This window comes from Anopheles moucheti, chromosome 2, assembly GCF_943734755.1.
Source record: "Anopheles moucheti chromosome 2, idAnoMoucSN_F20_07, whole genome shotgun sequence".
Taxonomy (NCBI): Eukaryota; Metazoa; Arthropoda; class Insecta; order Diptera; family Culicidae; genus Anopheles; species Anopheles moucheti.
The window spans coordinates 75,023,487-75,037,099 of NC_069140.1; the positions used below are offsets into that span (position 1 = coordinate 75,023,487).

At 46.0% G+C, this 13,613-nt stretch overlaps 4 protein-coding genes across 5 annotated transcripts; 2 read left to right on the forward strand and 2 right to left on the reverse strand.

The window, feature by feature from the left end:
- Positions 1–176: 176 nt before the first annotated feature.
- Positions 177–8,375, forward strand: LOC128307276 (uncharacterized). Its single transcript, XM_053045042.1, has 8 exons — positions 177–519; positions 1,645–1,814; positions 1,889–2,632; positions 2,702–5,348; positions 5,418–5,839; positions 5,913–6,082; positions 6,366–6,469; positions 6,534–8,375. The coding sequence occupies exons 1-8, from the start codon at positions 177–179 to the stop codon at positions 8,276–8,278; spliced, it is 6,345 nt and encodes a 2,114-aa protein (XP_052901002.1). The 3' UTR covers positions 8,279–8,375.
- LOC128307287 (RWD domain-containing protein 2A) lies at positions 418–1,577 on the reverse strand. The gene has a single exon (XM_053045053.1). It carries the CDS (start codon positions 1,575–1,577, stop codon positions 636–638), a length of 942 nt encoding a protein of 313 aa, XP_052901013.1. The 3' UTR covers positions 418–635.
- Positions 8,376–8,724: 349 nt separating the features above from the next.
- On the forward strand, positions 8,725–9,743 carry LOC128310579 (60S ribosomal protein L31). Its single transcript, XM_053047254.1, has 3 exons — positions 8,725–8,834; positions 9,131–9,375; positions 9,452–9,743. The coding sequence occupies exons 2-3, from the start codon at positions 9,152–9,154 to the stop codon at positions 9,600–9,602; spliced, it is 375 nt and encodes a 124-aa protein (XP_052903214.1). The 5' UTR covers positions 8,725–8,834; positions 9,131–9,151; the 3' UTR covers positions 9,603–9,743.
- Positions 9,744–11,208: 1,465 nt separating this feature from the next.
- Positions 11,209–13,301, reverse strand: LOC128310476 (uroporphyrinogen decarboxylase). 2 transcript variants are annotated; one of them, XM_053047123.1, is made up of 2 exons: positions 13,135–13,301; positions 11,209–12,707 (listed from the first exon to the last, which is right to left on the reverse strand). In XM_053047123.1, exons 1-2 carry the CDS (start codon positions 13,141–13,143, stop codon positions 11,652–11,654), a joined length of 1,065 nt encoding a protein of 354 aa, XP_052903083.1. In that variant the 5' UTR covers positions 13,144–13,301; the 3' UTR covers positions 11,209–11,651. The 2 variants fall into 2 exon arrangements, with proteins under 2 accessions (XP_052903083.1, XP_052903082.1); XM_053047122.1 differs by lacking the exon at positions 13,135–13,301 and adding an exon at positions 12,893–13,090.
- Between the last annotated feature and the right edge of the window lie 312 nt (positions 13,302–13,613).

Sequence of the window (13,613 nt, forward strand, 5' to 3'; positions counted from 1 at the left end):
ATCTATTCTCTTTTATCTCTTGATCTTATCCTTTTCAAGAGCTCTTTTTTGCGAGAGAGTTTAAATCGCATGACACAGCTGAAGGTTCAGTTCGTATCTCATTTTCTTAGTAGTATCGTGTAGTCAGCGGTAGCGTTCAGTCCTTCGTACTGGATTTATCAACTACATCAGGCAATATGGTGATACGGTGGCAGTGGTTCTGGCAATCAATTTGCCTATTACTAGCCTTAGCAATTACGGTGGATAGTGTAACAAGTGTTGATGATTTGTACCAAAATATCACGCCTGAGCCAAACGTTGATGGTGAATTGGAATTTCTCAAAGAAATCTATAGACAAAATTTAATGCAAGACTATGCGGACCATAGCGTAAATCGGCGGAATGAGGTCGAACAGCTGCTGGAGCAAAGAATAGAAAGCTTTCTACGTGAACGAACCGAGCGGAAGCATGCGGATGGGAAGAGAGTACGTCGCGATGCTAACGATGCCGATGCAGCCATTGAGGCGGACACTGCGGAAGGTAAGCAAAAGTGACGCTGTACCGGCCGGGTCAATAAACTTCAGACCGCACGTTCATCTCATCTCGCAAATGGTAACGAACGTGGCCAGCATCTCTTCCCTATCCATTGCGTCGGACTAGCTGATCGGCGCATCGTTCGCGTTCTGGAACCCAAACAGCTCCTTTTTGATGTACCCACAGCTGTGCTTCTCGAGAAACTTCATGAACAGGCTCATGCTCATCGGTTGATCCTCCGTGTCGGAATCTTCGTCCATCTCGCAAAACAGTTCCTCCCGAAACCCTGCCTCAAAGTGTCGCAGTGCCGCCATTTCCTTTTCATCGCCAACCGTTTCGGTTTCGTTAAACTTTATCTGTATCTTTTGCCATTTGAGCGGCTTTATCGTGCGCCAAAACTCTTGCGTATCGGTTTGCTGTCCCTCCACACATATAATGGCCGGTTTGCCTGGTCGTGAAAATCCGGAAAGTTTCAAGTCTCGCGCAGTTTTGATGATCGTTTGACGTTTCGTTTTGCTCTTCAGATGGTGCGAGTATATCCATAACCGTTCGAATACGATCGGTTCATGTTCGGCGACCGGGCGTTTGCCGGTTTGCTGTTCCTTCTTGTCGCCGGTTGTTCGCAGGAGCAATTCGGTAAAATTGTCCTGTATCCAGCCAATCACCTGATAGACGTACGGTTCATCCCGTTCCACTACCTCTTGCTCGATGTATTGTTCGATGCTGCTGGTGAGCATGCGTTCCTGATCGCGTGGTATCACAGACGAGCGAATGACGATTCGCGGCATTTCCAGCGCCGGATAGAGGTGCGGCAGTTCGACCAAAATTTGTACTTTTTGATCTGGTAGCAGTGGCAGATCGAACCGGTAGTCTAGCTTCGTATCAAGTCGATCAATTTCCCCGTTGATGTAGCCACTCAGATTGTCGAGGCAGCTGTAATCGTCCACTTGCAGCTCACCCGCATTGCAGAAAATTGCCGACAGCATTTGAAATTCATCCAATTGTTTTTGAAGACCATTTTTTAGCAAACTCTTCTGTACATCCTCCTCATCGCCACTATTCATGGTTGATTTTTCTGTAAAATAAATGTGTAAGTTGTTAAAATAAATTAATTTTTTTTGCGTCTTTCAGCACGCCAGCTGTATTTGAAAGGATTCCGCGAACGAGGCCAAGTGCCCGTTAATTTTCCGGTCGACATTTGTCTGCTGCGCGTTGGAAAATCCATCTTTGCTGCGGCTCTGCACCAAAGTGAAACCAGCAACCGAACGATGAACGCAACGGCTGTATCGTTTTACCGAAGGGTTAGTAATATAACTTTGGCACCCATTTCACCCAGCATCAGATTAATCGGCATGCGTATTTTTTCTGTTTGCAGGTGAAAGGAAAGTTTGAAAAGTACCACGAACATCAAACGGTAACCGCGCGCTCGTTCGATTGTGTGTCGATTGCGCACCTTGGATTCGTGGCCGTGGTCAACTACCACGATCAGGAGCTGAATGTGTTCGCGGAAGGGTCGCCCGTGTTTCAAATCCACGAAGATGGCAAAACGGAAATCGTGCAAACATTTGGCCAACCAAACCAACACACGGTCCATCTGTGGGTGCACGGAAAGCACGTGTATCTGGCGCACACGTACATCAATCTGGACGATAGCAGATCGAATGTGTGTCCACTGTACCGGTGGGCCGGGTACTATTTCGACGTGGTCGACCATATGCCGTGTTACAATTCCGTACACATTGAAGCATTTTCCATCGAGCAGCAGATGTTCGTTGCGGTTGCAAATCAGATGTCTGCGGTGCAGGGAAAGGACACGTTTTCAGATATATTTCTACTGAACCCGGACACGCAAAAGCTTGTGCTGCATCAGCGAATCTACATCTATTCCGTGTCGGATATAGCGTACTTTTACTTCGAGGCACGCGAGCGCAGGGAACATTTCCTGGTAACGGGCAATTCGCACGATGTCGATGGTGGTAAGGACGGTTCCGGTGCCAGCTCCGGTGGCAGAGCACACAACGTAGAGCAGAATTCGATCGTTTACAAGTTTGTGGATGGTTACTTTGTGCCTTTCCAAAATTTGGAGCTGACTAGTGTGAAAATGTTCTTACCCGTTGTGGCAAGTATTTGTGGACAAGTGTTTTAACAAGAAATTCAATATTCATCACATATTGTTCTTTTTTTTCAGCATGAAAATGGAGAATTCCTTTTACTAGTTCTCTGCCATGATCAGCCGCTGTTGATTTACGAATACGACGGTTGGAAGTTTATCCCGTCGCGTATCGATTACACGGGCGAAGCATTCGCTGCAGGTGTGTCACATATGCGCGTGTATCGGCATATTGTAAACGCAAGCGTAATTGTAATTGCCAATAGCAATTTGTTTGGTAAATCGATCAATCTTTTCACGCCACAGTACGGCGTGCAGAACGATTTGCGCCAGGTGTATGCACACTTTATTGAATGGTGTGAAAGAATGCATGAACAAATAGCGCAAGTGAATCTGGGGGAATTGTACAACCAGCTGATCAGCTTACCCGATAACTCACCGGATGGTGCGCGGATCGTGGAGAAGGATCTCGAGCTGCAGGATTCCTCCGTTGCATCGGTCAACACCAAAGCCATCCACACACAACACCTGCTGGTCGATGATGCACTGCTATCGTACGTGATCGAGGTGAACGAGTACGTGCAGCGGGTAAAGGAAAAGATGGATCAGGTCGAACAAACCATCCATGGCAGTGTGCTCACCAATGATACCGTGCGCTGGCATGGGGATCTGGCCGTTGCCGAGCTAATCGCACCGGCCGGACAGATGCGGCAGCTCGATGTGAAAGTACTGAACAATGCTGCTCACAAGACACGCGACACGGGCGTACAGAGCGGAGCTGTGGTCGACGATGATATAATCGAGGTGGATCGCTTGATAGTGGACCGTATCGTCGATGTACAATTTTTCAACAGCCATGCGGCGGACAGTTTGCTTCTGGTAGATGATCCACCAGCGAAATGGAAGGATTTATCACTGACGGCGAAAAAAGTTGTCGTGGGGGGAAATCTTTTCGTCAACAAGCTGATCGATGGTGTGTTCTTCCATCCGGGCAATGTTCTGTTGCCGGAAGTGAATCAAATATTTAGCGCCAAGAATTTGATGGTGAAAGATCTAAGCGTGAACCGATTGACGAGCAAACGGTTGAACTCTACCGAAACGGTGGCGGTGCAACGAATGATGGATCAATCGCGCACATTGCTAGCAAAATCACGTGGCGCAATGCCGCAAGAGTATGGCAGTGATTTTGAAACAATCGATACGGACGAACTGAAGCTGACCGGTTTGCTCAACGACATTCATCCGAGCGTTCTTGTCGAGCAGGTTTTGCACGGCCAGGCAGCAGAGCAGCAATTCAGTGGCAAATTGGTTGTTGATCAGATCACGGCCCATAATGTAGAGGTTGTTGATGCCAAGCTGTCTGGCATGGAGCTGCGAAACATTGCACGTACAACCGGTGAGCAGCAGATCGTACAGGACCTTCAGTTTGTGCAACCGATGCTGGTGGACAGTTTGTTCCTGCAGGATCGGCTTAATCACATCCCCGTGATGGAGGGAAAGCTACAGGTGCTGCATCTAACCTCCGACGAGGTGCAAACCATCACCGGTACGAAAACATTCGACTACGTTACGCTGCTGAAACCGATTGAGCTGCAAGGCAAAATTAATGGCGAAAGTTTGAGCAAAATGAACCCCATCATGACGATCGGGGACGATCTGGTACTGAACGGTGACTACACAATCTACGGAAACGTAACGTTCAATGGGCCACTGTTGGCGCATAACATTTTAAGTGCCGGAGGTATGCAACATCTGCACCGACTGACAACGCACGGTTTGCACCTAAACATGGCGCCTCCACCCGGTCAGGTGATTAAATTTCTACAGCCCGTGTTTGTGGAACATCTGCATGCCGGCAAGATCAACGATCTTGATGTGAACGATCTGGTGCCCCAAGCCACCGGAGAGGTGCAGTACATTACGGGACGCAAAACGTTTGTAGCGGAGCTCCAGATTGATGGTGTGGCCGATGCGAATGAGATCAATAAAGTCGATCTGAATCTGCTGAACCGGACGATTTTGCGTCGAACTGGCCCAGAACAAACAATCGAAGGAACGATTCATTTTGACACAATAATAGCACCGATCGTGAATAGTAAAAATGTCCTGTTCGAGTCGAAGCGTATCGATCGTTTGCTTCGATTGGACGTACCTCAGAATGTAAGTGCATCGGTGCGCTTTGAAAACTGTTCCATATACGTGAGCAACTCACTCGTTGCGCAGGAAATGCATACGGACAATGGCTCGACCGTTTATGGGTACGATTTGGAACACCTTCTGCAAGACACACTAACATTCGGGGCAGACGAAACTATCGTTCCTAGCGTGGAGGGTTTGAAATCCTTCCGGAATCTCACCATCGGCCGGTTGGTTTTGCATGACAAAGCTACGCTGAATGCGATACCGGTAGAGAATTTGAAACACATTCTCGCAGCTGGCGATAATCGCACAATCATCAAAAACGAACCGTACAACTTCCAGAGCGATATTACGGTGAATCATATTCTCTTCGAAGGATCCATCAACGGCGTATCGAAGGATGCATTTTGTCGTGCATGGCTAATGTATGGTGGCAATCAAACGTTCACGGTGGGACAAACGTTCGACAATATTGTGACGGACCAATTGTATGTGTCTGGCAAGCTTAACGACATTACGATGGAACAGTTGGTGGAAAATGCTTACCGTACCGATCGGGAGGAATACATCGAACGGGCAGTGTTTCGTGAGTATTGTTGAATTCGCGCCAAGTGCTAAGGATTAGCATTCTATTTTTCACTTTCCTATTTACTAGATCAAGGCATCGTCACATACGAACCGTCTACCGTTGGTGGTTTAGTGTCCGGGCTTAATCTTTCCAGCGACATCCTGCTCAAACAATCGCCAGAAATACAAACACTTGACACGGTGCACGTATCTGGCGCACTGGAAGCCAAAGGAGAGTTGCACATTTTGAGCCAACTGAACGGTATCAATTTTCCCAAGATGATGGAATTTTTCACCCCATCGGAAAAAGGCACAGGACAGGAAAGTGCACCGGTTGACATCGATGTGCACGGTAACGTATACTTCGAGCGCGATCCAACCGTCATCCACCTGAACGGACACAACGTTCAGAAACTTTACGGTGAAGTGTGGCTTTCTCACCGACCAACGGTGTTAACTGGTCGATACCATTTTGAAAGTGTCGAATTTCATAATGCGCTCCATGCGAAGGTAATAATCCCCCCTGAGAAAAGTTTTGTTTCCAGTACGTTTTGATGTGATTGTTTGTTTGTTTTCTACATAGAACCAACTGATTAACCATCTACACTGGAACGAAGTGGACGCTCGATGTCTGAGCGGAAAGAGACCACAAAATATAACGGCACCGATGGAATTTCTTGGCGTGGTTACTGTTCGTGCGGGTGCCGTATTTCAAGATATTCACCTGCAAGGAAGTCTAAAAAGCACCGAAAGGTAAACTTTACCGTTTAATGCGGTGTACGTAATATTGCCGCGCTGTACACTTTCCGGCAACGAATCAAAACAAAACAAACCATGTGAAATGTCAAAGCCCGGGTAAAAAGTGACAGGTGTTGAAAAACGCATAGTTACAGTAGGGGGCGCGAAGATGGTGTACAACTTCTTGCGCGGATGGTGAATTTCAGTGGTTTGGTGTTCAGCGGTTTTGGGATTGCATGATTAATTCACCAAAAATGTTTAACCAAACAATAATACAAATTCTTTACTCTCATTTTAGTTCTCCCGGCATAAATGTGGAAGAATACGATAAATTTGCCCTACGCTACCAGCAACCGCAGGAAATTAGTGGGAAGTGGCAATTTCATGATGTCGAGATACACGGTAAACCTTTCCGGAATGGGTAGTGGCAATTAGGGCTACAATAATCCGTAATTTGCAATTGTAGGTGAATTCAATCCGAAAACTCTGAACGGTTACAATTTGGAAACGGATTTGCTACGAATGGACGTTCCCTTTGGAAACTTCAGCGCTCCAAAACGTTTCCGTGAGTTGCATACAGAGAGCATTGTTTGTGCCCCTCCGTGCGTCATACAGGGCGTCGATATGGATGAATGGTACGCGAATGGGTTACGATTGCGCGGTAATCAAACAATAGAAGGAACGCTTCACATACAGGATGGTATTATAACTGGAAATCTAGAAGTGCTCGGAACCGTAAATGGAATCCAATTTGATGCAGAACATCTGCTGCTGAAATCTGCACAGCAAAATGTGAATGGCACACTGAGGCTTGTAACGAAATTCCCGAAGGAAAACAAAATATTTCCTTTGGTGTTTGAATCGCTAAATGCGAAAGCTATCAACGGCAAGGATGTGGAAACATTTATGAATAATATTGCTCTCATAAGCCAAAATCCGTTAAACATTAACATTCCAGTTACGTTGGTAGAACCGTTGGAGGCAGATGAAACAGTCCTGGAAGGAGACATGATGTTTGGTGTAAACGTTACACAACTTCTGGAAAGCACATCTTATCATAAGGATATAAATCAACTAGCATCACAGGTACGATCGCTAAACAGTGTTAACGATAAGCTGGCACAAAGTGTGTTCGAAAACAGTCCAGTATTTAGTCATTTCGACAAGATGAAACCCTTGGCTGTGCAGGCAGTACGAATGCTCGTACTTACCGTTTCGATGCATTTGGAACCGATGGATTTGGTTGCAGTTCATAGCGCTGAAGCCAATAGACCTTCTGCCATTGAGTTTTATCATTGGAGCGACAAAAAATCGAGTTTAGTACCCTTCAAAGCCTTCCCCTCGATCGTTGGCCGTGATCGTACAATAGTAAACATGAAGCGAGTGAACTTAGGCCATAAACAGCATCTTTTTGTTGAGTTTCTGGAGCATGGAAGCAAGGCTTATGTGCAGCAAATTTTGGATCTCAGTTCCGAAACATCGAGCATGTACAAATTCATTCCGTTGTACGTGATGAATAGCACCCGGCCACGAGATGTCCTGTGGATGAAAATAGTGAATCTGGACTGTGTCGTGATGTACACGAAAGGTATGGTGGGCCTTGAGGTTCGTTGTTTGAGAGAGCATAACCTCGTACATATATTGGACGTACGACAAATCGTGGACACGGTAGTGCCAATGCAGATCGTTGCCCTGGAAAATCATCTCATTATATTGGACAACAGCGAACGAATACAGATATGGCGTGCAACGGCCAGCTTCTACTTGAAACATCATCAAACGATAGCCGTATCGCATCCATCGTACCTCAGCGTGGCGAGGTATGAGAATCAATTAATGCTAGCGGTCAATTCAGAACACAGCCCAAATACGGCACACCACGGATCCATCGAAATATGGCGTAAAGCCCTGGCCGCTAATACCACCTTCGTTCAACATCAGCTGATACTGACAAAGTTACCTAAACAATTACAGTTTTCTGTGCTACCGTCTAAAGAAATGCTACTGTACACGCTCACAGAAAACTGGCTGCATCCATTGGTGGTGTATCGCTATGAAGGAGTAACAGGCTTTAGGGAAATTCTGACGACGAATACCATTCGTCAAAAGGCGAAAAGAATGTCTGTGCTAAAGTTGCGATTAGCACGCAAAGAGATTATAGCAATTGTAGGCCCCGAGTCTACCGACTTTGTAGAGGTTGTGTTTGTCTGAATTCGAATGTGATCGTACATTATTTTCTTTGTTAATTATTTATACGTTTTCAAAGTACATGTTGAAACAACAACGAATGAATATATTTATTACGATGTTTGAATCATTGGCAAATGAGTTATTGATTGATTTATATCAGCTCTCCTACCATTTCAGGCATTTTTTGACTTTATTTACCCGATGTTGAATAGTGAGTCCAGCATACGAAGGATTGGTCTCAATTTGTATATTATGTTGTCTTGTATTCTTGTAGTCCTTACCAACTAAGCACTTTATTTAAAATATCATTATCAATTTCTTGTATTCATTTTAAAATTTATTAGGTTTTTTCCTTCTTTAAAAATTAAAATAATGGTCAAATATTCACCACCTTCAACGAGTTTCGAAAAGTTTGCGTTTTTCAAAACCGCACAGTTTGAGCGGCAGCTGCTGTCAGCGCAAAACTGCGATCGTAGCCGAATGACAGCTCGTGTCAAATTTCCACGTAAGCGTTCTTTCGTTTCCGGCATCGACGAGTGCTAGCGGACACATTTCGGTTAATTAAAAGAATTGTTCTGTAAGTTTAGTTTTTCGACATAAAAAGGCACTGCTTGGCTGTGATCGTGTGTAGGCAAGGTGATTCCATCGATGGCCCATGAGTTTTAGGAGGAAGGCTCACGGGAAACCGAATTATTCGCGTCGAAAGTTGGTGTTGTGTACGAAGCCGCTTGTTCGGATTGTCAACATCCCAGCGAGACTCCGGCTACCTTTCCAGAACATGAGTCCTACACACAATGCAGTGTCTTTTTATGTACTTAATTGTATTAGCGGTGAGGATGAATACTAATCCATGATTTTCTTATGTAATTACAGTTTAATTAAACATCCTCCAACATGGTTAAGGCCAAGCGTGAGAAGAAGCCCAAGTCGGCTATCAATGAGGTGGTGACACGGGAGTGCACCATCAACCTGAACCGACGCCTGCACAAGGTTGGCTACAAAAAGCGCTCTCCGCGAGCGATCAAGATCGTGCGCAAGTTTGCCGAGAAGGAGATGGGAACTTCGGACGTGCGCATCGACACCCGCCTGAACAAGGCTATCTGGCACCGCGGAATCAGGTATATTGGCGGCATTAAACGCACATATTGTTAAAGATTTTTAACATGGTGTTTGGTTTTCTGTTCTCCCCTGCAGGAATCCACCTTTCCGCGTACGTGTGCGTCTTTCCCGCCGCCGTAACGACGATGAGGACTCACCCAACAAGCTGTACACGCTGGTCACATACGTCCCAGTACCCACGTTCAAGGAACTGCAGACCGAAAACGTTGAATCGACGGAAGATTAAGCGGAAAACGGTGTGAATTGAACGAAGACGACGGGGCTTTTGTAAATAATTGAAGGCTTCGTTGTTTGGCTCGGTCGGGAGCGGTTCGTCGGTGTGTGCGAATAAAGAAGTGAGCGAAGGAGAAGAGGATAAACAACTAAATCCTGCTCTGTGTATGCCGTGTCGGTTCGTATGTTACTGTCCCCTCGTGAAGTGCATGTGCCGTAGTGAAGCAAGATTTAGGTGAAATGGTCCGAAAGAAGTGGTAATCGCAGTGGAGGATCAATCCCCTTGGAGGCGAGGCCCATGGCGGAATTAAAAATGGGGCCTCTGCCCCTCTAATTGGGGGGCATTGAGGCCCTTGAAATGAGGCAAAGCTAAAAGCGCAGTAAGAAGGGGCTCCTGAACTCACTTTGAATCATCCCACCGGTTGTTCGCGGTCAAATTTCGCCAGGGGCCTCTTATGGTACCCTTCGGGGCTCTCTCTAGCCCACCAACAGCCACCAGATCACCAGCAGATGCTGATCGCGCCTCATAATTGCATGCGGTTATGTACTGAGTATATAGTTTGCATGAATATACCGGCGAGCTGAGCTGTGCCGGTGCCCGAAGGACGTGGACACCGCTCAGCATACGACGATACGGATAAAGAGCAGTACAATAGATGTTAATATCACATATATCAGCAGATTGACTCGCGGTACTGTTTGTCTCCCACATTCCCACATGGTTATTCCTTTTTCATGATGACAAGCTTTGTTGGGGGACAACAGAGAGATCTTCTACTATTGACAATTAGTTACACAGACTATCAAACCAGGGAGAGCGATCGATAGAGTAGATAGCTCAGCTACTGTGGGGAGAATCCTCCGTCTCGTTTCATCCATCCAGCTCTTACAGTGCGTGTCATAACTGTACAGCAGTTTAGTTTTTTAATTATTAGGAGTAGGAAACATGGAGTGCCGCTATTTCCGAAGACTATATTCATTGTTTATTGTTCGGTTATTTTCCAATATTCATATCTCTTGTCGTCATGGAATGTCCGGGTGTTGAAAGGATTCCATGTATAAAGATATTCAATAAATATTCCACATTGTTATTTGCATAAAAATAAACTTGTGTATAGTTATGGTACGCGCTGTACCGTTTGGACGAACGGAAAGAGATAAAAGATCAGTCGAAGGATCAAGCGCTACGAACACTAGAGGGAAGGGTACAGCTATATGGAATGATACGGAAATTTGTGCTACCTCTTCGTTTGGATGCTCTCTTGGTGTCAGAAACCAAAAATTCCACCGTTTCTGAAGCGTTTTCGGCAAACCCACATTCTAATGAAACACGGACAGGCAGACGTTATTAATGCCATTATGCGAGAGAAATGTATTAAATGAATGGCGAGAAATGTTACTTCCAATTGTGGATGCTCGCTTGGTATCACAAGTAACAAAACTGGCCGATTCCGGGGCATTTTGTCCCAACTTCAAATTTCGCCAGGGGCCTTCGGAGTCCCCTCTAGCATAAGGAGACTGGGCCTATGTATACAACTACTACACACATTTTGTGGGGCCCCCAACACGGCGAGGCCCTAGGCGACCGCCTACTCCGCCTACCGTTTGATCCGCCGCTGGATAATCGTGAAGAACCAACTTGCTCAAAGCAGAGATTGCCTGTAAGGTTCGTTGTTTGACCCATAAACACGTACGTTGCTTTCTAAGATGGTGCAACATCTTTTGTCTATTTTATTCACCCAACGGTTCATTTTTCCCTCATTAAACAACAAAACAAAATACACCCTTTTGCGCCCTTAACAATACAATTTGAACGTTCTCTTACAGTTTCGTTAGAACATCCATAGCGCTTGAAGCGATAACAATGCTGCCATCGTTTCATCACCTGCTATGGCAAGCATTAGAATGTGATAGTAGGCAATGATTTTATTGTGCAACTCCTGTTGTATTCACTGATAATTCGTGTCTTAATGATGTTTAAATGCAAAATTTTATCAAAAATGCATTTTTGAGCACACACTTTGAAAGATAGGCTCGAGAAGAGGGCACGAATTTTCCGTTATCACAATGCGTCGTGAACTGCCTGCACCAACACGGTCATGCTTTCGATGGGTGTCTGCGGTGTAATGCCATGTCCTAGGTTAGCAATGTAGCGATGCTTGCCAAACTTCCGCACCATCGTCAGCACGAGCTCCCGCAACTCTTCGGGCGATTTGTACATATCCTGCGGGTCCAAGTTTCCCTGCAGTGTCACATTCGGTCCAACTTGCTTTCGAGCCTCTTCCGGATCGATTGTCCAATCGAGCCCAAGTACTTCATAGCCGGTTTGGGCTTGCTCTGCCAGCGAATGCATTGCTCCCTTCGCGAAAAGCACCATCGGGACAGCGGGAACACCTTCGTCGGCTAGTTTTCGCAGCAAATCGACACGGATGCGTTTCAGACAGGGTAACGAAACGGAAAGGAATTGTTCCTTGCTGAGATGGTCCGCAGAGGACTCGAATACCTGCAGCATCTGCGCACCAGCCTTCACCTGCATGACCAAATAGTCGACGACTTGGTCGGTAAGAATGTCCAGCAACTTCTGGCTCGCCTCTGGATAGTCTGTCAGCCACGCTTTTGCCTTCGACATGGTTTTGCTACCGCCTCCCTCTATCATGTAACCCATCAACGTCCAGGGTGCACCGGTGAATCCGAACAGTGGTACCTTGCCCTCGAGCATCCGACGCATCATGGTGATGGCTTCGCCCACATATTTCAACCGTTCAATAGTACCGGTCTGGTTGAGTCGTTCGAGATCGGCTGGACCGACGAGTGGTTCGGGCAGTACGGGACCAACACCTGGTTTCATCTCGACTGTAATACCCAAAGCCTGCGGGATTACAAGGATGTCGGAAAAGATGATCGAGGCGTCCAGATCAAACCGTCGCAGGGGCTGCATTGTCACTTCGCAGGCAAGTTCCGGTGTCCGACAGACGGTAAAGAAGTCATGTTTTGCCCGTACTTCCTGAAATTCCGGCAGGTAGCGTCCGGCCTGACGCATCACCCATACCGGTACACGATCCACTGGTTCACCCCTGGCAGCCCGGAGCAGATTATCATTTTTTAGTGCAGGAAAATCCTATAAGCAAAAGGAAATAAATTTTATTGTGTTAGCGACTCTGTGTGATACGAGTTGCTTATGGTAAACGTAGATCATTGGCATGCAAATTTTAGTCTTCGAAGAAGTTTTTGTTGAAAAACGCCACACTTGGTTAGATTTTGTTCCGCTTATTCTTTGATCCTTCGAGCTGAACTCGCACTTACATCGCACCCTTCACTTATTCGAGCTAGCGGTACCGGTGGAGGTTGCATCTCAGAAGGAGCGATTTCTTGTCGTACCATTAGTGTAACGAGCAACGTGGCCGCAATCAAACCGGACAAAAATGCGATTAATACTCGCACGACAAACGAACGAACGACCGGGTCAACCATGGCGAGACGAAACTGTGGCAATAATTTGAACGCTCTGTGCACAACCAATTGAACCTTATCAATTAACACCGCACCTTTTCCATTTCTTTCGGCTAGCGGGTGATACGCAAATGATACTGCGAAAAAACAGGCCTGCTTGATGCACTGCGTGCCGTCCGTATAGAGATTAAGCAGTCGGTGAAAATGCAACCGTATTTTAAGTCAATCCTGCACTGTATTATCGCACTTTTTTCGTGGATACGTTTTGCAATCATGCAAAAAAAGAAAATAAATAAATATATGCACAAACGTAACCGTGACAGCTCAATTCCCAGCTAGCAATATTCTCATTTCAACATCGTCGCCCAAGGAACAATATCACTTATAAACGCTTGTCAAAAATTTCCCATCAATTTTGGGGTACAGTTCTAGACACGGGTAATTATTATGTTACAGCATTCGCTCTTGCTTAACGACCCAAAAGGTCATGCCTGTCATATATTGGCTATCTAGACTTTTTATTTATATCACTAACTTCTATGTGCCTGTCCATTCCACAGATCGACGGGTACTT

Bases quoted from the DNA above. Each gene is read 5' to 3' on its own strand.
- LOC128307276 (XM_053045042.1), top strand. From the start codon at position 177: ATGGTGATACGGTGGCAGTGGTTCTGGCAATCAATTTGCCTATTACTA. The intron at 520-1,644 runs GTAAGCAAAAGT...TGCGTCTTTCAG, and splicing joins TGAGGCGGACACTGCGGAAG to CACGCCAGCTGTATTTGAAA. The intron at 5,840-5,912 runs GTAATAATCCCC...TTTTCTACATAG, and splicing joins ATAATGCGCTCCATGCGAAG to AACCAACTGATTAACCATCT.
- LOC128310579 (XM_053047254.1), top strand. From the start codon at position 9,152: ATGGTTAAGGCCAAGCGTGAGAAGAAGCCCAAGTCGGCTATCAATGAG. The intron at 9,376-9,451 runs GTATATTGGCGG...TCTCCCCTGCAG, and splicing joins ATCTGGCACCGCGGAATCAG to GAATCCACCTTTCCGCGTAC.
- LOC128310476 (XM_053047122.1), bottom strand. From the start codon at position 13,060: ATGGTTGACCCGGTCGTTCGTTCGTTTGTCGTGCGAGTATTAATCGCA. The intron at 12,708-12,892 runs GTAAGTGCGAGT...TTTTGCTTATAG, and splicing joins GAATAAGTGAAGGGTGCGAT to GATTTTCCTGCACTAAAAAA.
- LOC128307287 (XM_053045053.1), bottom strand. From the start codon at position 1,577: ATGAATAGTGGCGATGAGGAGGATGTACAGAAGAGTTTGCTAAAAAAT.